At 40.2% G+C, this 25,164-nt stretch overlaps 2 protein-coding genes across 5 annotated transcripts; one reads left to right on the forward strand and one right to left on the reverse strand.

The window, feature by feature from the left end:
• Positions 1-148: 148 nt before the first annotated feature.
• Positions 149-18,502, reverse strand: GFM2 (GTP dependent ribosome recycling factor mitochondrial 2). Of its 4 annotated transcripts, none has more exons than XM_048292767.1 (22): positions 18,387-18,502; positions 17,752-17,843; positions 17,363-17,452; positions 16,738-16,822; positions 15,672-15,717; positions 14,589-14,686; positions 13,458-13,583; positions 12,992-13,080; positions 10,582-10,670; positions 10,282-10,342; positions 10,001-10,186; positions 8,110-8,190; positions 7,249-7,397; positions 6,603-6,743; positions 6,423-6,522; positions 5,699-5,888; positions 4,401-4,477; positions 3,781-3,919; positions 3,479-3,664; positions 1,940-2,055; positions 1,518-1,700; positions 149-1,061 (listed from the first exon to the last, which is right to left on the reverse strand). In XM_048292767.1, the coding sequence occupies exons 3-22, from the start codon at positions 17,423-17,425 to the stop codon at positions 933-935; spliced, it is 2,334 nt and encodes a 777-aa protein (XP_048148724.1). In that variant the 5' UTR covers positions 17,426-17,452; positions 17,752-17,843; positions 18,387-18,502; the 3' UTR covers positions 149-932. The 4 variants fall into 4 exon arrangements, with proteins under 4 accessions (XP_048148724.1, XP_048148721.1, XP_048148722.1 ...); XM_048292764.1 differs by lacking the exon at positions 18,387-18,502 and adding an exon at positions 18,058-18,328; XM_048292765.1 differs by lacking the exons at positions 8,110-8,190; positions 18,387-18,502 and adding an exon at positions 18,058-18,328.
• Positions 18,503-18,555: 53 nt separating this feature from the next.
• NSA2 (NSA2 ribosome biogenesis factor) lies at positions 18,556-23,743 on the forward strand. Its single transcript, XM_048292778.1, has 6 exons — positions 18,556-18,641; positions 18,863-19,050; positions 20,166-20,316; positions 20,655-20,834; positions 21,915-22,107; positions 23,467-23,743. Exons 1-6 carry the CDS (start codon positions 18,639-18,641, stop codon positions 23,532-23,534), a joined length of 783 nt encoding a protein of 260 aa, XP_048148735.1. The 5' UTR covers positions 18,556-18,638; the 3' UTR covers positions 23,535-23,743.
• The last annotated feature ends 1,421 nt before the right edge of the window (positions 23,744-25,164 follow it).

Raw genomic sequence — 25,164 nt, forward strand, 5'->3', positions numbered from 1 at the left:
TTGGTGGAGTAAAAATGATCATTTTTAACCTTTCAAAGAACTGCGATTCTTCACTGTAAGATCATGAAACTTGATAACATAGAGTTACTAGTTTGAATTTACATACACTTTAAGGTTGAAGAAGAAGAAAGCTAAGACACTATTTAAGTAAGGAGCAAACAATCTTCTTTATTTCAAAGTATCACTTGCCACTTTTCTAGGTAAACCAGATACTTGCAATCTATAGCACATCAGAACATTACAGCTTAATTCACTCATTCCTAAAGGTAAACAAACAAATCCTTTCTCAACCTACTGCAGGATGGTAGGTAGGAATTACTGTCCTGGGACAACTGCCTTTCTTGTATTTTTCTTGCATGGATCTTACTTGATTTGCAGAATTATCCATTTCACTTGCTTGCTAATGGAAACTCAGGTAGAAATTATACCTAGCCCTGAACTCTGGTTCATAACTGGTTTCTACCAGTAAAAGTAATACTGGTAAGTTGTACAGTGTAAAGTGCTTATTAACAATATCCTTTTGTACAGCCAAAAACAAATCAAGATAGAGAGTGCCAAAACTGTAAAGTTATTTCACTGACAGACAAAAACTTTACAAATTTTATTTACTAGATTAAGAAAACAGTCCCAGTGGCACATTAACGTGGACTTAGTGCTCATTTCTATTAAGAGGATTTGCATCACTTCTCATTACAGATGTCTGCAAGATAAGAATTTGCAAACCAACAACTTCTGGTTGCATCCTTGCTTTACAATCACGAGGTTGTGCCAGCAGAACAGAGCCTCTTGAACCTTCCTCCCTGGACAGTTAAAACAGTCTGTTCATACAGTTGCTAACTCATTATTCACCATTACCAGTTCATCCCAGACAAACACACTGGTGTACATACGAAAATATTTAACAGGAGGATAGAAAATATCGTTCCTAAAGATCACACCAGCCCCATCCTCCTGTGAAGAAGTGCACTTTGCTCCTGACTGCTCAGGGCTTGATAACTGGCAAGCTCCAATGTGAAGGTTGCTGAGCCTGATGTTAGAGAACGCAAAACAGTGGAGTAGCCCTGGACAGAATGGAGAACACACATCACTCAATTTAGGATAAGGGGCAGATAAGTTAGCATACAAAGCTGCTTAGACCACAGAGAGAAAAAGAGTGTCAGACGTACACTGCAGTGTACTAGTAAGTTAACTTTTCAGTATTACTGTATTATAATTGCAATACATGCATGAGTCAATAATAATCTTTTTAAAAAACTGTTCTCTGTAAAACCTATTTTAGTAGTATCTACTACTTCTCAACTTACAGCTGAATATGTGGTGGTTTAGCAATCTGAATTGGGCATAAAAAAGCTACTCAATTTGTGGGCACTCCTTCTGACCTTCAGGAATTAAAATACAATTTAAAAAATCCATTCTAAATTTACTTACCCATAACAAAATGAAAAGTAAACTGAAGCCAAATTTTTTTAAAGCATATAAAAAAGATCAGTTTTGCAATTGGTAAGGTAATCACATACCATCATTTCTGCTAGTGGAACAGCAGCAACCACAACTCTGTTATCTTGACGAGACTGGATTTCCTGAATATTGCCTCTCCTCTGTGCAAGATCAGCAAGTGCTGCACTGAGATGATCTTCACTTACTGTGATTTCTAGGTTCATCAGGGGCTCCAGTATTTGTATACCAGCTTTTTTCAAAGCCTACATAGAAAGGTAGGAAGTTACTGATGTATTTGTACGGGTTTTTTTAAATAAAATTGACACAAGTACTTATATCACTAAAGCTGTCTCAAACTCTACTTTAAAAAGCTATAAAGTCCCCAGCAAGGGCATTACAAGGGCATGCAGAGAGGAACAATGACCAGGTATTGATACACATATATTCTCCCAGCAGTAGATCATACTGCTGTGTTCCACAGCAGCTTACGGTTTCACTGTACCTTTTGCATGCAACGGGAGACACAGGCTGATACCATTGTGTGTGAGGTGTCCGGATGCACTGTCAGTGATTGCACTGTCACATCTATATCTTGAACTGGGAATCCAAGCAAAGGTCCTGGGCAGGGCCAGGGAGAAGAGGTAAAAGGAAAGAGAAAGAAGTTCATTTGTTTTTCAGAGTATTAACACACATGCAAAAATTCTTCAGAATTAATTTGAAGCTTCTCACTTTCCTCTTTGCTCTCTCCTTCCCTGTCCTCCCCTCAGAGGTGTGGCTACTGGTCACGTCCCTCATTTTGAGGTTTTGTCATTACCTAACTTCGCCAAAAGAGACAAAGGAATGCAGACTCATACTTTCTTACTCACTTTATCAAAGGACAGATAATTTTCAAGAAGCTCCTGAATATACTCATCCAGACAACCATTGCCAAAAAGTTACTTTTAAATACATTATATTATCTAAAACTAGTCTGTTGAAAAAGCCATCATTTGAAAAAGTAGGGAGAACTTTTGTTACCCAGAAGCCAGAATATTTTCTATATTTTCCTTTTGAACACAATATAATCAGAGCAATGCCTGGTACTAACACATGACCAAAACTCCAGGGGTAACTCAATTCCATAAAGGATAAACTAGTATTCTACGCACATTGCCTCCCTCCAACCCAGGACTCTCAACCAGACCAAACTGTATTAGACTAGATGTGAGGCCTGAACCACATCTGAGAAAAAAAGCATCACTTTTTTTTACAGAGAACATGGCCAGGTATTTTTATTTTTTTAAAGCACTTAATGGCATCTATTTTAGGCTGGAGACAGCACAGTTCTGAAGTGTCTTCAAGGAGCACAAAGAAACCACATGGTTAAGAGTCACTCCACAGCCAAAGATGGGAGATGTTTTCCAATTCCACAAAACAACATTGAAAAATCACTTCATGCTGCTCCTTACAGAGAAATTCTCCTTTGTCAATCCACTACCTATTGATTTTACTGTAAGGCAGTTTTTTGCTCACAAGTTACTTAAGACTTTCTGTTTTTAATCAAATGTCAAGGATACTTTTAGTCCTTTAGAAAATGCAGACTTTGCAATTAGATAAGGCTTTTTACTGAAAAGTCATGATTTTAACATATTTAAAAATCAAAAAAATGCATTAGTAACAGTAATAGAAGTGTAATACATGCTGGCCTATGAAAGCATTTCTGTTACATCACTATGGTTTATGTGATGTCATCAAGAGGCCTCATCTCTTATACCAGATTAAAAAATAAACCAAAACAACTCCAAGCTCACTGTTGACTGACTGAGATGACATCAACCTTAAAAGCAAACCAAAGGCATTCTGCCTTCCATTCCTGGCGTAGAGAAAAAGGTGTTTGGCAATTTTTGTAGTTGAAGACATTTTGTAATTTTCCTTTGTACCTTACACAGATGTTAGTACGTACTATCTTTTAGTTTCCAAGCTACCAAGCAGGTTTTCCTTCTAGAGAATTGCTTCTTACAAAAATATTAGACCAGTATAGCTGTCATAGGACTTCCTTTACCTTGAATGCATGAATTTGTGATTCCATTTTCTATAGCTCCTTGGAGTTCTTTGGGTAGCACTTCACTGACACTCTCAGCATAGCTGATGATGGGTTTTGTTGTTGCTCCTTCTCCTGACCTGGGCCTTACCTCTACCTCTGCAGTTACAAAGTGTCGTTTATCTCCTACTGTTTTGTCCAATACATCTGCAGGGGAAGAAAAAAAAACCATAAAATTCATCTGAAAGTTACTCATTTATTATTTAAAGTAAATCAAGCTACAAAACCAGAAACAAGATGTTCCTTCCATTCACTTATTTTACCCGTAGCTTGGGCAGCATTTAAGATGGTTTCTCGGTATGCTATTTGAAGAGGTCCCAAGTAAGTCTCAATTCCATATTCACGTTTGATTCGGTCATGAATGATTTCTATGTGTAGTTCTCCCATGCCACAGAGGATAGTCTGGTGAGAGGATAGCAGAGAAGTGGAAAAACATGCAAAACTCAGGTTTTAATACAAATTCTTTAAGCAAGGATTTGCATGCTTTTGTCTCTTATAAATACTTCTAATTCTAAGGACCCTAGAGAAACACAATGCTTTAAGTCATCCGACATAGCCACCATTTAAGTGAGGGTTGTTACCAGTACTGTGACCACTGTAAAAAAGATAATCTTACCTAACCTTAAAGACTACGTAATTCAAACCTTTTTAAATACAGAATTGTCAAAAACATGCAGAGCATAGGGTGACTCCCTCTGTTCTGTAAAGCACAAGTGTCCAAGACTCCATTTTAGTTTCACAGAACCTTGTACATGTATCACAGAAACATTTAGAGAGTCCTTTTTATTGAAGAAAAATCTCAATATGCAAATGAACTAACTAAAGTGTGGTTTTGACATGCTAAAATAATGTTATAAGATGAGCAATAGAAGATTCATCTTACTTGTCCTGTGTCAGGATCTGGCTTCACTTTTAGACTTGGATCTTCACGCTGAAGGCAGCTCAATGCATTATCCAAGTCTGTACAGAAATATCAAACATTATATCTGAAGTGAATTCAGTAATTTGATAATCATAGTAAGTGCCTAAATATCACTTTATTTCCTCAAAACAATCAAAAGGATACTAGAGGAGCATAGATTTTGGCAAACAGTCAGGTCAAAATACAAGTAATCTGCAACTTCTGATTTTATTCCACAAATTAAGTGTGCTACAGAGTAATTTAATTATTATACATACTATTTACAGAGTGACATTTTGTGCTCCTATGAAGACAGACTGCAACCTACAAATTATTCACGAAGTCAGTAAAAGTACGGTCCTTTTGTACAGATAAAAAAATGTCAACTGTTACATGATTTACTTAAATATTTCAAGATGAGTTAGACATGAAATCATTCAAATGAAAATGTACATAGTTTTTTGTACAGGGTTATTTTTTTCTTCTGATTCCCCATTATCTTAACTGCTGAGGAAAGCAGCAGAATGATGAACCAAGAGCCGAGACTGCATTTATCTACCTCACAGTCTTAGGAAGAAAAAAGCAACAAAAGTGAACAAACAAACAAAAGCAAACTAAAACATCCAAACATCACAAAATCAGTAACACCCTACAACCCAGTGGCTCAGCCTGCAGACACGTTTCTTCAAATCTGTTTTCTGCCTTGCTCCATTCTATCACAGTACACTGGTAGTTATACCTCCTCCTCTTCACCCCCAAACAAGCTCAGCTTTGTTAGAATGAAGATAGAGAATTTAAAGGGTATTTCCAAAAAGAGTCAAATAACCAAGCCCTCTGGTACAGACTGTTGGGAAAGACAGTAAGATTACAGGTCTTAAGTAGGGATGCAAGGATGAACCCTAACGAGACACACAGAAGTCTTGGTATATGAAGACTTTCTAGAGTAAAACTGCGAGTGCCAACTGAAAAAACCCCCCACGTTTCAAGATTATTTGTACTCGGGACAGTAGGTACAGCCCACCAGTGTGACTGCAGCAAAACTCAGAATTCTGAGTGCCTCCACCTCTCCATTTCTAAATGATGAACTACTACTTTCCTAGACCCAAAAACTAGAAAAGTAGCAGTACCAGTCCTGCTTGACATAGAAATAGCAAAGGGTATGGACAACCATGATCTAAAGTATACCATCAGTGCCAAACACCAGAAAGAACCATACTAGACAGATCACTGGCCGTTAAGTTTGTGCAACTCATTCATCCAACTAGGTGGCTGCATTGTACCTTGTTGTCTGGCCATTGAAGGAGGTTCAATAGTACAGAAGAAGACAGGCTCAGGGATCTCAACACCTGCCAGCAGAAGACTGTCTACACCACTCACAGACGTCTTCTTTTCCCCAGCATCCCTCCTGGCTCGGCGTGCTGCAGCAACAGCTGAAGCCTTTGATGACACTATGGTATCTCCAGTGGCACTCTACAGACAACAGAGGAAGTGATGTGAAATAAAAAACCAAAAACCGTAAACCCAAATATATGCCGAAGCTGGTAACATTTTAGAAGATCTGTGCAAATGAGATTCATGCAGCCTATTCAGACAGTAAGAAATTAATTAATAAACTAATAGAAGCAAGCATGAAACAAACTTCTGTAACTTAAAACTGTTTCTTTTGGGTAATTGATTCGGAACATTATTCTCCATTCCCACAGGAGGTCTCTGTGGCATTACACTGCATTTTAAGAGTTACACTATTAATACAAGCTCAAACCCTAACAAAATACAACTTCAGCTTTCAGTCCTTTCCGATCAGCACTGCAGTTTCCAGGTCAATTACTGATATTTGTACACTGTGGTATTTAATTTTAGGAGGAAGTACATCTGAACATACTTCAAATAAAGCAAGTTTACATATGTCACCGTAATCAAGAACAGATCTGAGACAGAGTGCCATAGAAATAGAAAGCACTCTAGTGAAACAAGCTCCCTTACGGTATCAATATTTTTCATTACCTGTTTTAACCCAACAGTCAGGGCAATGTTGCCAGGCATTAGTGATGGTATTTCAATTTGCTGATCAGCAAAAGGCAGGAGCAGCCGGCTCATTCTCTCTCTAAAAATAAAATTCTCTGTTATTGAGGACTTTAACAGACATTCCAGTGCTACACTGAACCACACCCCTCTCTTACTCACGTGCAACTTTTGTTAATATTATATACAGCTGACTGAGGTTTCAATGAACCTGAGTAAACACGAACAAAAACTAGTGGTCCACGACATTTATCATGAAGAACTTTGAATGCCAGGGCACACAGATCATCCTTGTACCACTGTCTGCAAAATGAAAAGCACAACAAAAAGCATACTTGTAGGATTAATCCACTCAAACCCACATTTACCTAAATTTCCACTCATTTAAGAGGTGGTATGTTTCTTACTGTAATGTTAATGGAGGCAGACTTTCAAAAACCATAATTTGTACCAATAAATAATAATCTAAGCAGTTCCACCTCCAACAGGACATGTATGATGTCATGTGATTCAGTCAATACTAAAAAGGATCCCTAGACCACATTCTTATAAAATCCTCAGATTAAAAAAATACTTAAAAATTCTGAAGTGCAAGTTTGACAGCTGGAGATAAATGCATCCAGTTCCAGTAGAACTAATCAAAGCAGGTTCAGTACTCAAGTGTATTTTTCTGTCCACACATCTCCACTGCTATTTAATAACTAAAGAGGGTAAACATTTTTAAAGACTATGAATGCTTTGTTAATATATCTGATTTTCTCCTTTTGTGTTTTCTTACTTCTGAATCTCCTCTTCTACCCATACTTACAGAAACTCATATGAACGCTCATTAGGTGCGGGCAAGTACAGAGTAATAGCATCCAGTAATGGCTGCACCCCTTTGTTCTTCAGTGCACTGCCACAGAGGACAGGGACAGCCTTCTGAGCTAGTGTGATTCTGCGGATAGCAGACTGCAACTGCAAAAAAAGAATTATTTTCTGTTAATGCATGAATTACAATTTAGCCTTAAGTTGCTCCAGGTATCAGATACTGCTAACCAATCCCCAAAATCTAAAAAGTATGTCTGTAAATACATCACTGATCCAAACTCCTTTCACTGCTTTTAACAAGCTCCAAACCATAAACCTGAACATTTAGATGCTAAAACAGAAGCCACTGGTTTTAAGATTTCTAAACATTTCATATAGATCTGCTGCTGTTCTTGTTCTAACAGTCATTTTAATTCAGTATGTTGTACCTCAGTGCTATCAACATGCAGTGTCTAAAGATCCAACTATTTCAAAATAGTTGAGATGCTACTTTTGTTAGTGAGAATCAGCAGCTCAGTCACAAACTGCACTGAGTCCACCTGAAAGTTCCATCCACCTTTCCCTAAACTCTTTTGCAGCAGTAATTTTCAAAAAAAAAAGAAAACCCCAACTTCCTGAACAAATGTACCCAACTTTTAAAATTATGCCTAGCACACTGAAGAATCACAGTGCATTTTTATAAAATTCATACTAAGCCAGAATACATTCTATTCTAAATTCACACAACTGTTAATTCACTACAGAAGCTGGTGTGATCTATTTTTTGTTGATCAAACTGCAAAATCATAATTTGCATGAGCCAACGGAAGAATAACCCAAAACCTCAGAATAAGAGATAGTAAACACTTGTAAAAAATACCTTGTCAGCTGATATTAAGTCAAAATTTTCACTATGTTCTCCTAGAACCAGTTCAGCAAATTCATCATCCAGATCTGCAACCTTCAACAGAATCGTTCTTTATTATTTGGCATATAGCAGTTTCATATACAAGTCACAAATCTTACTTAGGATATATAGCTAAACAGAGCAGGAACAAAGCCTTTAAAGACATCAGCAATTACAAATCCGAATCACATAAAATTATGGAAATGAAGGCTTCAAGAACGGATGGGAGGAAAAAAACATTAAAATCCACTTATAAAGCTGCTGTCAAGCAAAACATCTGTGGGAGAGAGAATGCTTGTACTTGTCCCTGAAATGGAAAAAAACCTCCAGCCATAGAGGGTTTAACTGATGTACTTCAGTCCTGCAAACATGGTGAAGCCTGAAGTAAGCAGCAAGTAACCTTTGCAAGCCAACAGAGACTCAGCTGGAAAAAAACAGACAAGCTTCAGGGCATTTTGACCTTCTTCATGTCAAGGATTTGTAGGTCCAAGAGCACGTATCTGTTTCCAAATTGTACCAGTTATCTCGACACGTAACTTAACTCCTTAAACCATGTCTCACGTACACCCCTGCACTGTCACAGACTCAGGACACCTAAGCACAGGAAGGCACTTTGCCCCCTCTATTGGCTACAACACCAATTGGCCAAACTCTGAAATAAACCCTTGATGAGCAATTAGAAATCTTATCAAGTTAATAGTTAAAACATGAGAGATAAAGGAAATAATTCATTTAATTAAGTAAAAGGAAAGTGTGCAAAAGGGCCAGTATTCAAAATGCTACATTTTATAGTGTTTCTGATAAGGAATATTAACAGCATAGAAAGCATTTTGAAAAATAGTTTATGAACACAAGGTTATCTCAATTATCACACTACTGCTCCACCTCTTCCTCCTTCAGGAAGGGCCCAGAAAAAAAAGGGGAAAAAACCAACACTGTTCTTACAAACCTTTTTATCTGACAATATATTTCTTAAGATAAAAGGCTGAGTATTAATACAACCATTTAAAACCTAGTAAGTTTGAAAACCAGATTGTGCATATGTTCTACTGAACTCAGAGCAATATAAAACAGATCTCTCCAGTTTCAAAGGAAACAGAAAGCTAGCATCAATCTGTTTACGCACTTTCACAATGTTATTCAAAGTTGTGTGGAAGGCAGCCCTACCAATAAAAATCTATTTATGATTGGATTGAGCTGCTTCTAACACAGTATTTAGTGCTATTTTGACCAGCCTGCAACATCCCATCCAGCTTCTAGCTGTCACTTTAGAAGTGTATGGATACCCCGCAGGTTCTAAGTCACACCTGTCAGGCTTCGCATACCAAATACCTTTTGGCATCTAAGACAGTACAAGTACTGTCTGTTTTGAGCTTCCCCAGAACAGAAGAGACTGACAAATTGTACAAACTCCATTGGAAAACCGCTAGTGGGGCTGGAGAGCAGCTAGAGGCCCAGAGAGATGGGGTTGTCTGGCTTGGAGAGGCTAAAGGAGGATGCAAATACTGTCTCTTACTATTTGAAATAGTGGTAGTGGGCCTACTTCAGGGAAAACAGAACCAGATTCTCCTCAGAGGTACACAAGGAAAGCACCAGCATGGCTGTCTCAGCTTGCAACACTGGACATAAATTCCCATTGGACATAAAGAAATGAGCACTGGGACAGGCTGCCTACAGAGAATCATCGTTCTTTGACTTGAAAACTCAACTGAACAAGCCTGAACAAGTTGATCTAATGCTGAAGTCAGCCCTGCTTTGAGCAGGTCACTTAACCTGACACCTCCAGACGTCCCTCTCAGTCTATTTTTTCTACTGCTCTAAGTAATGGTTTCAAATATATTATGTATTTACTTTAGAACTTTACTTGTTCTATTAAGGTATTTCTTGCATCCTGGACTTCTTGGAACAGGTTTGGATCATCAGTCTCCTGCAGTGGCTTTCGCTCAAAATTTTTTCCATCATCCAAATCAGAAGTAGGTTTCCAAATTATTTGCTCCTTAGTCACAACATCAACCAGTCCTCTAAAGCTCTTGGCTTCCCCAATGGGCCACTGCAAATAGAACAAAAACTTCAGACAGCTGCAAAAAATTAAGAAAGGAGTTCCCATCAAAAGAAAGGAAGTAAGTATTTAATTTCTAATCTTACCTGTAATAGCAAAGGTTTTGTCTTCAACTTTTGTTTGATGCTCTCAACAGCATATGTAAAACTATAGAAAAAAAACAGATACTACGTTACACAAAAAGTTACGACATTAGTGACAATAGGTCAACCATTCCCTATTTACTGCAAAAATTACTCCTGTAATTACACAAAAATATGCATTTGCATAATCAAAGAAGTATATAGTAAGTATTAACATAATTGGGTTGCTCTGCGCTTAACAGGAAAATGCTAGACATTCTCTTACAAGCTTTTTAGCAATGATTAAAATAACTGCCTAAATACCTTGCCCTGTTTTTGTCCATCTTGTTTAAAAAGCAAATTCGTGGTATCTGGTGTTTGTCTGCTTGTCTCCAGACTGTCAGAGTTTGTGCCTAAAGCAAAAGACAAAAGACAAAATGGAAACATTAGTGCCAACAGCTGAACTATACGCTCCCCAACACCACTGAAGGTCTGAGTCTGGAGAAGAGAAGGGAACTGTGCTTTGTATTGTGACAATCCCATATCTAGCAACACAGATGAACTTCACAAGCAGCTTTGTCTCATCTTGTCTCAGCTGTTATCATTCCCTTTCCTGCATTAAGAGCAAGCAGGCATAGTGGCAAGGGAATATGGAGAGAAACTAAGCATTACGGGGGGCATATATGGGAAAAACTCAGTAATGAAGCAACTTTATGCTTTATTGCCAAATTACTTAGGCACACATAGGCAGGCATTTCTGTGGCTACATATACAACACTAAAAACTGCTGTGGTTTTGATAGTAATTTGTGCACTGCTGAGACATTTCTTTTTAGTTGAAAGTTAAAGCAGGTATATAGAAAAATGAGTTCAGATTCAGAAATAGTCTCTTACCAACACATGGAATAATCCAAGAATTTGCTACAGAGTTTCAGAAAAAAACAAGCAGATCTAATTGTTTTGTTGTTAGGGGTGGAGGCTATCGCTCAGTTCAGGTTCATATTTAATGGCAACTAAATGTTTTCCAGTAGCAAGTCAAATAATGTGATTTACAGTGATTAAGAGTTCTCTCATCCCTCATCCAGGGAAAAAGTATGTCCCATGCAAGAGAGATTTCACATGTAATTTTCTACAGGACTGAACTACTGAAATGTCTTATGCTATAAAAAGTCCAGTTCTAGCCTGCCTCCATCTTTTCTGCACTATGTTAAAAAGGCCATTGGGGAGGGAGAAAATCTGGCAGAAAATTACCTATTTTCTACATGAAACCTGAAAATGAGAAATTGACAGATATTAATTTCTTTCCATTTATGGAGCTAGTCAGAAGCATTCACCTCAATCACCATTTGTAACAACAACAATCAATTTGTAACAATCAACAACAACAAAACAACAAAAACATGCCAAACTTCTAATTGTAATCCCACTTATTTGCTGTTTATTACCATGGAAATTCCTGTGCACTACAGGATTTAAAATGAAATTCTCAGCTTCCTGAAGCTGAATTTTGATAAAAGCATCAAGAGAGAGAATACAGAACGAAATCTCTGTACATTATTTCAGTCTTATTTAAGTTATTAAGACACTGTGGGAAAATGACTGGGGGTGACTGGAGGTAAAATCAGAGAAAACTGGGAAGGTGCATTCATGCTCTAACAGAATTTATAGCAGTGTGGAAATTACAGGGTGAAATGCAGTTGCTACTCCCCAGATAGGATGCAATCAGCATGCCTGACTTCCCACACACAATATATGCTGAGGGGGAGCAGAGTGGAGACACTGTGTCCAGGCTCTGCCGAAATCCTTGCAAGAGGGGGAACTCAATGGTACTTTGTAGCTGATAAACCACATAGCAGCTGTCAACCAAGGGAGAAAAAAATAAGATTTCTTGCTGTTGAACCAGGAACTGTGGCAAGATCACAGACATACACCTCCATCTCAAAGGTCATCTCAGATGTAACCCTGACATTACCCACCTACAAGGTACGACCACCCCCACTGAACATGATGCATGACTACAGTCACTCAAGCTCCACCTAAACACAAAAATAGTATAAAAGTAAATTAAAAATGGGGAGAAGTTAGAGACTTCTGAAAACTTCTGGGATCAGTCCTGATGGACTGAACTTGTCTTCTCTCCCAGAGCAACACCGATTGGGTTAGAACCGTACTCTACGCACGCGGAATGACTACATCACGCTAGCTCTGGTTAGAGATTAGAGCTGCTTAGTATGTTGCATTGAATACATTTTTGCAGCCAGATGCTATCACCAGAAGCCTTCAAACCTTAATCTGTCACAGTTTTCGATTCTCTTAATGAGGAATGTTATTCCATGAACTGTTAAGTCTGAGTCCTTTTAGGGGGCTAACAGTTGCTGGCAGCAGGTAATGTACTCGGCTGTGGAGGACCAGGAAGGGGTTTCTCTTACGCTGTTGGCATGTGTTCCTGGGTCTTCCCTGAGGCACCAACAGACCAATTAAGGACACCCCAGGAGGGTGTCTTTCTGTTTGCACATGAACCTGAACAAGGTAGTTGAACCACACTCTGATCCAGTGGACCGTTCAGTGAAGGGTCCCCAGATACCCATAATGGGACACTGACTGACTGGGCACAGGGATCTCATCTTTCCTGGGGAACTGACAGACTAATCAAACACAAAGGATTTGAGAAAATCTCTCCCCTTTCCCATGACAGACTTCATGCACACACAAAAGAATCTAACAGTTGATTTTACCTCAACACCAGCTGAAGCATCAAACACTGCTACTGCTCCATCCAGGACTCTCAAACAACGCTCAACTTCCACTGTAAAGTCCACATGACCTAAAAAACAATTTTCCTTTTATACCATCATAATTCAAACAGGCAACATCAACAGGTCATTACACATGTAAACAATTTTTTTCTTTCAAATTATGTCAAAACAACTTTTTCTTTACTTGCAGGGAAATACACATGCTCTTTGAAATGAGAATTATAACAGTGAGAACAACTTAATGTGGAAACATCTGAACTTTCTTTATATAAGCTAGTTTTGGAATCAGCAAACAATAAATATCTAAAGCTGAACAGAGCTTAGTTTAGGCATTTTTACTGATGCAATTAAACCAATTAAATTTTGCACCATATTTAAGACACCCTGTGACACTCCACCTCACCCACTCTCCCTTAATAATATGAATACAGCTAAAAAGCAGTACCTGGGGTGTCAATCAGATTGATTCTGTAGTCCTTCCAGTCAAATGTAACAGCAGCAGACTGAATGGTAATACCACGTTCTCGCTCTTGTGCCATAAAATCTGTCACCGTGTCTCCATCATCAACATCTGTAAACAGAAAGCAGGATTGGGTAGGTAATCAATTCAAAATCTGAAATTGCCATTGAATACAGATGTCAAGAGAGAGTTAGAAATACAGTCCCTTTTACAAATACAGACGTATAAGCTATGAAAATTAGCTTTTTTAAAAATATTGTAGTGTCAGGTAATTTACCCAGGCTCCCTTTCCAAGGAACAAGTGCACTACGAGTGAAAGACAAGCAATTCCAAGAACCTTGTTGTTGTTCTTAATTCTATTAACACCATAAGCATCTTAAAGTCCAAAATCATGAACAAACTACAGCTTTTAAAAATCTGGCTGCCCTCACTGGGTGGAATGTGACTGACATTTTATAATTTGGTAATCACAAGGTAATTAAATCAAAAGTAAAGTACAAACAAACAAACCACCAAGTAAGAAGTTGGGTTTTCCTTAATTTTTAATAACAAGAGAAGCAGTTCCACATTTTTAAATTAGCAGGATGCAAGTTCAACCACTTCACAAGCCTAACATATTCTATCAGTCATACACAGTAGAGAACAGGGTATAAAATTTAAGAGGTCAAAAAGAAACACAGACAGAGGCTGCTGTGACCATTTCAATCTTGGAAGAATTCTATTAAAGTCGGTGTAGCAAGGAATTCTTCCTGCACTATGGCTTTCAAAAGAAATGGATACTTTTTTTTACTCTGGTTTCTTCACAGGTCAAAAGAGAACTCAACAAACTGCTTTACCAGAATGGCCAATGAGCAATCAGTAAAATAAGGAGATTCTCTAATTAAATGTTAAACAAAACATAATGTGCTAAAAGTAAAAGAAAAATACAAACCTTTGGTATCTCAAAGCAGCACTGCCTTAGAACACAAAGGAATATGCATTAAGATTCAATCAAATTGCAGCACAGTGTTGGAACAACTGCCTTCTACATGAGGTATTCCACCAGCAACTGTACTGCATGTAACTGTATTCTATTAAATTTCTTAAACCTACTGAAATACAGAAAGTATTTCTAACCTCCAAGTGTTCTTATATATCCAGAATAATACAGCATTCTCTCTGTTGTTGTAGTTTTGCCTGCATCAATATGAGCCATAATGCCAATGTTTCGGATTCTACATAAAGTGAAAACATTGTGGTTAGTGTGGTAATTTTTTTATCCTGTGATAATTCTTATTTGCATAAATGGTTAATATTCCCAAGAATACTACACCAGATTTATAGCATTATTCCTCTGCTGCATATCTGATACAGCGTACATTCTAACACTGAAGGAATGAATGAATGAATATCCTGGCATATGGTGGATTTTCTTCAAATCAGTAGTACTGAACAGTGTTGCAAAAGGTTTCCTAGACCCACTTCAGGGAAGGCCACTTCTTGGGCTCATCCTCACCAATCTGCCCTCCCCACAAACAGAAGCAGCCCCTCCCCTCTCTTGTCCATCCCAATCCCTGACCTGGTGCCCAAAACAATCTGTTGCATTTATACCCCAAATACAGCACTCAAGTTCCCATGAAGTTGTCCTTGATCTGGTTCAGCCTACTCTTCCTTTCTGAAGTGGCTCACCAGTAGCTTCCAGAACTGCTTCGCTTGCTCTGCGCAGCACAGGCTTGTCATCAGCCCCCATGCTCACCATTAATACTAGCTTGACCTCACCCTCAGGTACACCCGTACCTACCCTCAGCAGCCTCCCAAGGAACTTCAGCCCCAAGACATTTCTTTGGCAGCTTAGCCCCTAATTGTCTTGCCCCCACTTAACGTGGCAGAGTGCTCCCACGAACACAGAGCACACGGCCCTGCCCACAGCAGCAGTCTAGCTGCCAAGACATCCTTCCCCCTTCTTCAGCTCCCACCAAAAACCATGGCTTTGGAGCTTCTCCAACAGCCCAGTTTTGTTTATGATGGTGCAAGCAAGAGACAACCCAAGACCTCTGTGCCACCAGCAAGCACTATATATTGAAATGTCACAAGGGTAAAGGTAAGCAAGTACTAACTTTAAATTAAACATGCACATGTGACAGGCATGGCAACAACCTACGATTCTTTATCACACTGCTGACTGAAGTTACATCCAAACAATAAACTAGCTTGATGTACCTGGATATATGAGGATTAATGACAGAATGCAGAGACTTAACATCTCCTGGAAACAAACAAAATGAAACAACAACTTTTCAGACAGAACCCAACGTAGAAATATATTAAGAAAACTTCTAAAAACCTTATTTAAAACAAAGAGATTCAGAGCCGCAAGTCATGATAATCTGTAATCTCTACCACCTCACATTTCTAAAGACACATGCTTAATTTCAAATAAACCTCTCTTCACCTCAAAAAAAGAGAAACACTTCAAAAGACAGCTGTAATTTAGAAAGAACAGGAAAAAGCCAATACAGAAAAGTATCATCAGCACAGTAATATCTTACTCTGCAGAAGCATACCTCAGTTCAAGACAACTGTAATGCTGACATTCATCTGAACTGGTGATTATATAACATATCTGAAAAGTTATTTCTCCTTTAAGCCTTGAAGCTATACAGCATAATTTTCAGTGATAAAAGGCAAGCTGACCTGAGTTGAGAAAATATGGGACTGGGAAGTTTTAAATGCTATTTTCTTGCAAGATATATTCTTTCTCACACAATTCAGCTGGAAAATAAGTTGTCACGGTAATATTTTTTGAAACTAACCCAAATCCAGTCACTCAATCTATTGAAGTTGTGTTTCAGGAACTCTCATAGTACTTTAGTTCATCTTTGATAGGGCAAACAGAATTCAACAGTATTTAAGCTAACATTCCCTCACCATCTACAGATCATCTGTCTCACCAGAGAGACATTAAAGAAGCATCTTACAGGAACTGTTAATGAGGGGTTCCAGCACACTTCACAACTGACCTGTCCTCTTATAACGTGTACCTTTTCTTATTATTGCTTTCTAAAAGCTTTATACCATGAATGTACTGAGAAAAGAGCAGCAACACAAAACTCTTCAGTCCTTAAGCTACTTAAGTCCTCTATTTATGCTTCATGCACTAAATTCTAATAAACAATGACCAAAAGAATACAATGAAACAGAAAGTACACAGAAATAGACAGTATTTTTTATTCTTACTCACTTTTAAATTAATCTTTACTATTAAGGAACCAACATAAACTTATACCTGGTGGAGAACTGTAGTTTCTCAGACTGCAGTTTTGCTGTGTCACACTCACGATTCTCATTTTTGTCCTTCTGAAATACATGTACTTGAAAGAAAAAAGAATCATACGTAACGTTTATTGTTACAACTAGTTACTTTGTAGCTAAATTTTTGGCAGCTGTAGAAAAATTAACTAAAAAAAATACCTACAAGAACAGATACTGTTGGCAGGTACTCATATAAGGTAAAAACACCAACTATTTAGAAGCAGATGCTTGAAGATGATGCCTACACTGAGGTTTAAACCAGATTCAATCCCCATAATATTTGGGATGTTCAGTAAAAATCTATGGCAGCATCAAAGTATTTTGCCAATAGCCAAAATTTTTGAAATACATCTAATTATTTGTGCAAATAATTTAACAACGACAAGAGTTAAGTAGTCAAAAAATTTACACAAAAATTACAAATTCAACCTCCCGATTCTTAAGTCCCATTCCAACATGAAGTATGCATTGTCTGGAGGCCAACCGCTAAAGACAAAAAAAAACCACACAAAAACCAACACCCCAATTAAAAAAGTTTACTCAGAATAACCCAAGTGTTTCCTTTGCTCACAAAGTATCAAAATTGGGGGAAAGTTTACCTTAGTGCACAAACTTGATGACTTCAATACATTCACTGAAAATTTCCCCATAATTCTCAACATTCTGGCTCCCGTCTCTAAAGCTGTTCCCTGGCAAGGTAAGTAAACATTGTACAAAATGTTTATGACAGGAAATAGGTTAACTATGTTCCTTTGACATAAGCCAATCATAAAATGTCATTCTTTTTTAATGAAAATCAGGTTAATATTTTTCAGGTTATTGCTTTGCAGGTTAAATCAAGTGTCAGATCTGTAATAATAATGTCATTAAGCCTTAACAATACAGCATAAATGCATGCCTACAAACACTAAATATATTTCTCATGAAAATAATATACTTCTCAAGGAAACAGTTAAGCAGAATAATAAAAATCAGAGTTTACACTCACTCTCAGACAAGCTCCAGAGCATCGATTACTGGGTAGCAAAGTGCAAATAGCTTTTCTAGTCTTGAAGGAGGAAGGATTGCAGGGCAAAGTACCTATTTAGGACAGAAATAACAGAAAATACTAAGTATTATGACCTTTTAAGCATAGCCAAAAAACACTGCAACACAATGACCAAGTGCAGCAGCTTCAAAAGCATTCCTAGATGGCTTCTGGTTATTTGAGGAGACGTCACTGTCCAGCTCCCGTGACTTTATGCTTCGTAGTAGTTTCACGGTGAAGGGTAAGAGGCTCAGCGCACACGCTCACCTCCCCTCCCTCATCTCGCGAGCCGCACAGGTCTGGCGGTCAGCGCACTGCGCTGACCGGGGGAGCGGGACGAGCGCGGTGCCTTCACGCTGCCCGTGACGAGCCCCCAAGCCGAGCGCAGCCGAGTCCCGCGAGGGGCCGATCCCCGGTGGCGGTCCGCAAAGCGACAGCGCCTTCCCCGCCGCGTTACGAGCCCCGGCGGCGTTTCTGCGCCGGCTCCGGGCCGCCTTCCGCCCCCCGGACCGGCCCCACGGCCCAGCCCGGGACCCCGCCCCTGTCGGCACAGCCGCCGGAAAGCAAACGGCTTCTCCCTTCCCCCGCCACCTCACCTCCCTCCCGCGTTCCGCTCTCCTGCCACGACCTGACAGACCAGGCAGCAAAAACCGCCTCTTCAGCCTCTCCCGCTCCGTCTTTCCCCCTCTTCCCGGTCTCGCCTAGCCAGCCGCGAAGCCCTCGGGGGGCGCGGACCGCCGCCTCTCCGCCGGGAGGAACCAAAGCGGCGCGGGCGAGAGTTTCCAGCCGGGGCCGCTTCCCAAGAGGCCCGCCCTTTCCGCCGCGGAGGAGGCCGCGGGACTGCCGACATGGTGGGAGCCGGGGCTGCGGGATACGGGAGCTGGGGACACGGGACACGGGGCCGGGGCGGCGGGATGCAAACGGCGGGGACGGGGAGGCTGCGGAAGGCTGGGTGGGCCCCGCAGTGAGGGGTACCGCTGGGTGGGCCGCCGCCTCCCCGCGTGTGGCGGAGGCGCTGTGCCCGCCCCGCGGGCGCCCGTGCCCGCTGACCGCGCTGCCTTTGTGCCCACAGCCGCAGAACGAGCACATCGAGCTCCACCGCAAGCGCTATGGCTACCGGCTGGACTACCACGAGAAGCGGAGGAAGAAGGAGGGCCGGGAGGCGCACGAGCGGTCCCGCAAGGCCAAGAAAATGATCGGGCTGAAGGCGAAGCTCTACCATAAGCAGCGGCATGCCGAGAAGATACAGATGAAAAAGACGTGAGTGTCCGCTTCCTCTCTGGTGCCGTCCTGTCATCCTGACGCTTGAAGGCTGAGACGAGACGTTGATATTGTTACAAAGGGCTCGTTATTACTTGGGTCACATGTTACGGTTTTAAATAGCAGTCAGGCTGCAGGAGGATGAGGACTTAAATAAATGTTAACAGTTCCACTGCTAGTTCTCTCCGGGAGAAGTGTTGATGAGCAGTAATCGTGACTAATGTAATCGTGACAAAAAAAGTGAATGCATTTCCTTGGAGCATTATATCAGCTGCTGTGTTACTGTAGCAAGAGGCAGCAGGCGTTTTTTAATGGTTAATAGAAAATATACAGTAGCGTACACAGTATTTGAGCAGAAGGTGAGGCCTCTCTTCAAGGATAAATAACCGTGTCAAGTATAGATAAATAGAAGTATTTTCTGTAAATTTTACCTGTTGTCCAGAACTTGAAATAAAAGCTGTTAACAGTCTCATTAGTTGCTAATGAACGTCATACCTGTTCACCACGTTGTTTTTGCTGGTTTCAAAGTCTAGATAGCTGTTTTCCTCTGCTATTTTTAAAGATAGTGGGTTTATTAACTAGTTTGTGGGTCTTTTCTTCCCCACAGTAAATGACCTCAAAATTAACAAAACTTGGCCCCTTTTACAAACACATATTCCTCACATATGTAAGCATTGGCATCAAATCTCAGAGGAGGAGTAGAATGTTATTTTTTGTCACCAGAGAGGAAAGCTGCTATCTCTCAAAGTGCTTGGTGTTCACTTTAGGTCATTCAGAAGTTCCTTAAAGAGGTGCATGTCTTTCTTGAGTTCCTGTCCTAGTAGGAAGTGACAAGATTAGGTGAAGATAGTAGTTTACCTTGAAAATTATTTAGTATTATTCCTTAAATATAAATACATAATTCTTTACAAATATCTCTTAAAGGAAAATTTGAGCAGGCACAGGAATCAAAAGTCACTGTGCAGGCTGCCTGTTGGATTGTACTTCACTACTAGTTTGATGGTGTTACACAGCAGCCTTGGAAAGATTTTTATTGACACAGAAAAATTAAAGGGATGTATCTAAAAATAAGTATTTTTTCTTGTGTTGTTAATATTGGTTTTCTTTCTTTGCAGCATTAAAATGCATGAGAAGAGAAACACAAAGCAGAAGAGTGATGAAAAGACACCCAAAGGAGCTGTGCCAGCATACCTGCTGGACAGAGAGGGCCAGTCCCGGGCCAAGGTCCTGTCTAACATGATCAAACAAAAAAGAAAAGAAAAAGCTGTAAGTAAATGTATCAAAGTTCAGATACCTACAGTTACGTGTAACAATGACCACTTTGTGTTGCTGATGCCTGGTTCCCTAACAGCCTTCAAGCAAAGGCTAATTAAAGCATGAAACCTTGAGTAACTGCACAGTTTAGGACAATGCAGCATATGCTGTATCTTGATTTTTGTAACTTTTAAATGCTAATCAAAATAAGTGGCTATGAATTGCATAACAAGTATAGTCTACCCCTGTGCCTTACAGAAACTTAATTTTATGCTTTGGTTTTTCCCCTTTCATTTAACTGTGTGACATGTAAGAATATTGACCTTTTTTTTGTTTTACCCTCCTTCCAGGGGAAGTGGGAGGTTCCTGTGCCAAAGGTTCGTGCACAAGGAGAAACAGAAGTTTTAAAGGTGATTCGTACAGGGAAGAGAAAGAAGAAGGCATGGAAGAGGATGGTTACAAAAGTTTGTTTTGTTGGAGATGGCTTTACTAGGAAGCCTCCTAAGTACGAGCGATTCATTCGACCAATGGTAATGTTTTAGAGCCTTAAAGAACATTTAAGTGATAGTTCTTTTGATTTACTGCTTTGATTTTCTGTGGTGAGGAAACTTTCTTGTATGATAATGTACTTGATCACTACTTATGTAGAACATTCCTATTAGTTCCCTTGCAAAAATATAAACTTCTAATAGCATGGGGGGTGGGGAGATGCCTCTGTAGTCACAGTCTGTGTTGAAATACCTGCCTTTATTCCTGTAACTCAGATGATGCCAGTAAGTTAAAGCTACAGGCTCTCAAATTAGCATGGGAAAATGTTTATCAAAGGTACTTTGCATAGCTTTTAAAGCTGGAGGTGTCTTTTTCAAGCTGCTGTGATTCTCTGAACTGCAGAAGCCCACTCTGTTCTAGGACTTTGAATTCCCTCCTTTTGTCTTAGGTAATCTTGAAGCACAGTCGGGACTGTATGCAAGGGAAAGGCTGTGCCTCCAGCCTGACCTTTACTTACACAGCTGCAGGAACAGTGCCTGGGCTCTATCATCCTGGCAGTGCACAGGCAGAAGAGCTGGATTCAGTGATATAGTGTTATTTTTATACAAATACCCATTCCTGTTCCCTCACAGGAATCAACAGTCACTGTGCAGGCTGCCTGTTGGATTGTACTTCACTACTAGTTCGATGATGTTACACAGCAGCCTTGGAAAGATTTTTATTGACACAGAAAAATTTATGGTACATAATGGTGAAGTACCCTCTATGAGGTGCAGGTCACTAGATAAAAAGTGCTACAGGAGATGAGTATTTCATATTTTGCCATACTTTCTTCATGGAACAGAAATTGTCCAAGGTAACAAGTATTACTCTTGGGCTACTATTGAAAATTGACATCCTGAAAACATACATGGAAAGCTTTATCTTGTCATTAATCAGATTTTAAAATAAGTCTGGCAATCTACAGTAGGCAGATGGCATTCTGTATTTTAAGTTGTTTCATTCTTCCCAGTATCTCTAAACATATAAAGATGAGGACATAATTCTCAAAATGTTTAACCATATCAGTTGTGAGAGCTTAAAGCAAATACTAACTCATTCTAACACTCTTTATCAAACAGGGCTTACGTTTCAAGAAGGCACATGTGACTCATCCTGAACTTAAAGCTACTTTTTGCCTACCTATCCTGGGTGTAAAAAAGAATCCATCATCTCCTTTGTATACACAACTGGGAGTAATTACTAAGGGTACCGTCATTGAGGTGAACGTGAGTGAGCTTGGCCTTGTGACACAAGGGGGCAAAGTTATTTGGGGTAAGTTTAGCTAGTTATACTGCAGAACTATTTTTTAAAGTCTTTAGTCTTCATTGCATCATGTATTGTTAAGACCTCAGCCTCTAGTAATAATTGATCCATTGTTAAAAGTTAGGTTTGGGCTGTAGCAGAAGCAGCTAATAGCAACTCTAAAAATACAAGCTTTAAGTGTTAATTTGAGGCTTTTATTCGCGCTTCCAAAATCAAATCAGATGAAATTCAGAACAAAGACTCAGCTTGTTTGCCTGTGTATCACATTGAGCAATGCCACAAGTCTGTAAAGACTAACCATGTGAACCATGAACAATTGAGATTTTGCACCTGGGATGGGGCAGCCATGGTTGTGTGTATGGGCTGGGGAACAATAGGCTGGAAAGCAGTGCCCAGGAAAGGGACCAGTGGGTCCTGGTCAGTGGCAAGTTGAACATGAGTCAGCAGTGCCTGGCAGCCAGGAGGGCCACCTGTGCCCTGGGGGCATCAGGCACAGCATCACCAGCCGGGCAAGGGAGGGGATTGTCCCACTCTGCTCTGCACTGGGGCAGCCTCACCTCCAGTGCTGGGGGCAGTTTTGGGTGCCACAGGATAAGAGAGATACAAAGCTATTGGAGAGTGTCCAAAGGAGGGCCACGAGGATGGTGAAGGGTCTGGAGGGGAAGCCTTATGAGGAGCAGATGAGGGCACTTGGTCTGTTCAGCCTGGAGAAGAGGGGAGACCTCACTGTGGTCTTCAATATCCTCACGAGGGGAAGCAGAGGGGCAGGCACTGATCTCTTCACTCTCAGGGCCAGTGACAGGACTCGAGGTAACAGCAGGAAGCTGAGTCAGGGGAGATTTAGGTTGGATATCAGGAAAAGGTTCTTCACCCAGACTGCGGCTGAGCACTGGAACAGGCTCCCAAGGGAAGTAGTCACAACACCAAGCCTGACAGATTTTATGAGGCATTTGAACAATGCTTTCAGGCACATGGTGTGATTCTTGGGGGTGTCCTGTGCAGGGCCAGAAGTTGGACTCAATGATCCTGATGCATCCCTTCCAACTCAGCATATTTTGTGATTCTGTGGTCTTCATAGGATCAGACTGACTTCGTTTAACAGAGGGGTTCACTTGGACAGTAGGAAGCCTAAGAATTTTTTTTTTAATCTATTCAGAACTCTAAATGGTCCATTTATAAAAAAGAGCTTGAATATAATGTTTTGAGAGCATAAGTTTACAGCTCAGTAGAAGGTAGATTTAGATTTCAAAATGCATTTGAGTCCCTATACTTTAGAGACTTGCTGTTTGAATTTGCAAATATAGAAAGATCTAATCCATATGAACTACTTCAAGGTTTTGTACACAATATATTCCCTTTTCTCCCTAGGGAAATACGCCCAAGTAACTAACAATCCGGAAAATGATGGCTGTATTAATGCAATTCTACTTGTTTAAATTGGATACCAAGCATTGGATATGGGCACCTACAAAAGAAGAGGACTTTACACAAATTTACAAGATCTTTGGAACCTTCAGCCATTCCAGAACAGTGACCCCACATACTCACAAGCTGATGAGGAACTTCAGCCAGAAACAACTGCTCACATTTTTTTATTTATGTTTGGTCAGCTGAACATTGTCCAAATAAAGAGATTTAATTTTTATGCTTTGCTCATGTGCTATGGATTGGCTCTAAACCTTCTTGGTGGTTTTACAGTAGCAGTTTCCTTGCTTAAGTATGTTGTACCTAATTTAGCTCACATTCCCACTGATGGAAAATACAGCCACTGTCTCACACAATGTCCTGCTGTAATAACTAAATGTTCAACTAATAACTAAAGGCATGCTAATTTGTATTTGACTTCTGGGAAAGCAGAAGAGCTGGAAGGCTGCAGCTGGAATCCTACTGCAGACTGACATTAGAAATTAAACACCAAGTTTGATACTTGCCCCTGCAGAATCATGGGCTTGGGAACACGTGAGTTACATACGAGGTTTGAGATTGCTTAAAAAATCACTGGCAAGGGCACCAGAAAGGAACAGATTTAATATTACGCAGCAGTGCAACAAAGCAAAGTTCACTCTACTACTTACTAGACAGTTAAGGCATGATATGGAAAAAGCAAGGCAACAAACCAAAAACCAAAATTAGTCAATTGAAACAGTTCCTGGTTCATTTCTATCAGGGGTGGGTGTGTTTAGGTGTGTGTGACAAAAGGATAGAAAGGGCAATGATAAAAAGGAAAATGGCCTAAAAGCCAAACAGCATTCAAACTTAACTGTGCTTAACTTACACCTTAAACTTCACTTATAACTTAACAATTTAGCAGAGGAATAACACTTAACAGGACTTAACCTAACTTATAGCTTAACAACTTAGCAAAAGAACACTGGACAACATTAAACTTAGCTTATGTCTTTACCTTACAGGCCTAACTTAGATATCTAAGGTACTTAAACATCTAAGAAAGCAGCATTTCTCCCAGATTTGCTGTAGCATATGCATACATACGTGCACACAGACAAAGAATCAGTGCAAGGTACCTGTGAAACATTCCCCTCAAAGGCAGTGAAATACTCTGGATGCTTGGATGCTTTTCTGTCTCCTCAGTGGACGAAGGGTTGGGCCTCAAGGAGTGAGTATATCGGCCCAGGACTCCTCATCGTTCAGCAATCCTGTGACTACAGCAAACAAGATTTAGCTGGCTCTGAGAAGCCCCTCTGAGAGAGAGGTTGCTGGTCATAGCCTGCTGCAGTTCAGGAGAGCTCAAGGGGTCTCATTTTGGACCTGTGTTTATGGGCGGAGAGACAGTGGGCTTCAGTCATAACAATGTTTCACCCTGGCCGCAGTTTGGATCAGCACTTCCTCTGAAAGTGTTAGCACAACAATGCTACAGCCGTCAGGCAACAGAAACAGTTTCCAAGGTTGTTTATTATGGAAACAGGAGCTTGCTAGCTCCTGATAAGCTCAAGAGGAGCTGAGCCCCGGTGCTGTTCAGTCATGGCTGAGGCCTAACAAGAACTTGTCAGATCGCAGTGTGGCCTGGAAAAGGAGTGGGGGATGCACCACCAGAGTGTGGGGTGA

This window comes from Corvus hawaiiensis, chromosome Z (genome assembly GCF_020740725.1).
Source record: "Corvus hawaiiensis isolate bCorHaw1 chromosome Z, bCorHaw1.pri.cur, whole genome shotgun sequence".
Lineage (NCBI taxonomy): Eukaryota > Metazoa > Chordata > Aves > Passeriformes > Corvidae > Corvus > Corvus hawaiiensis.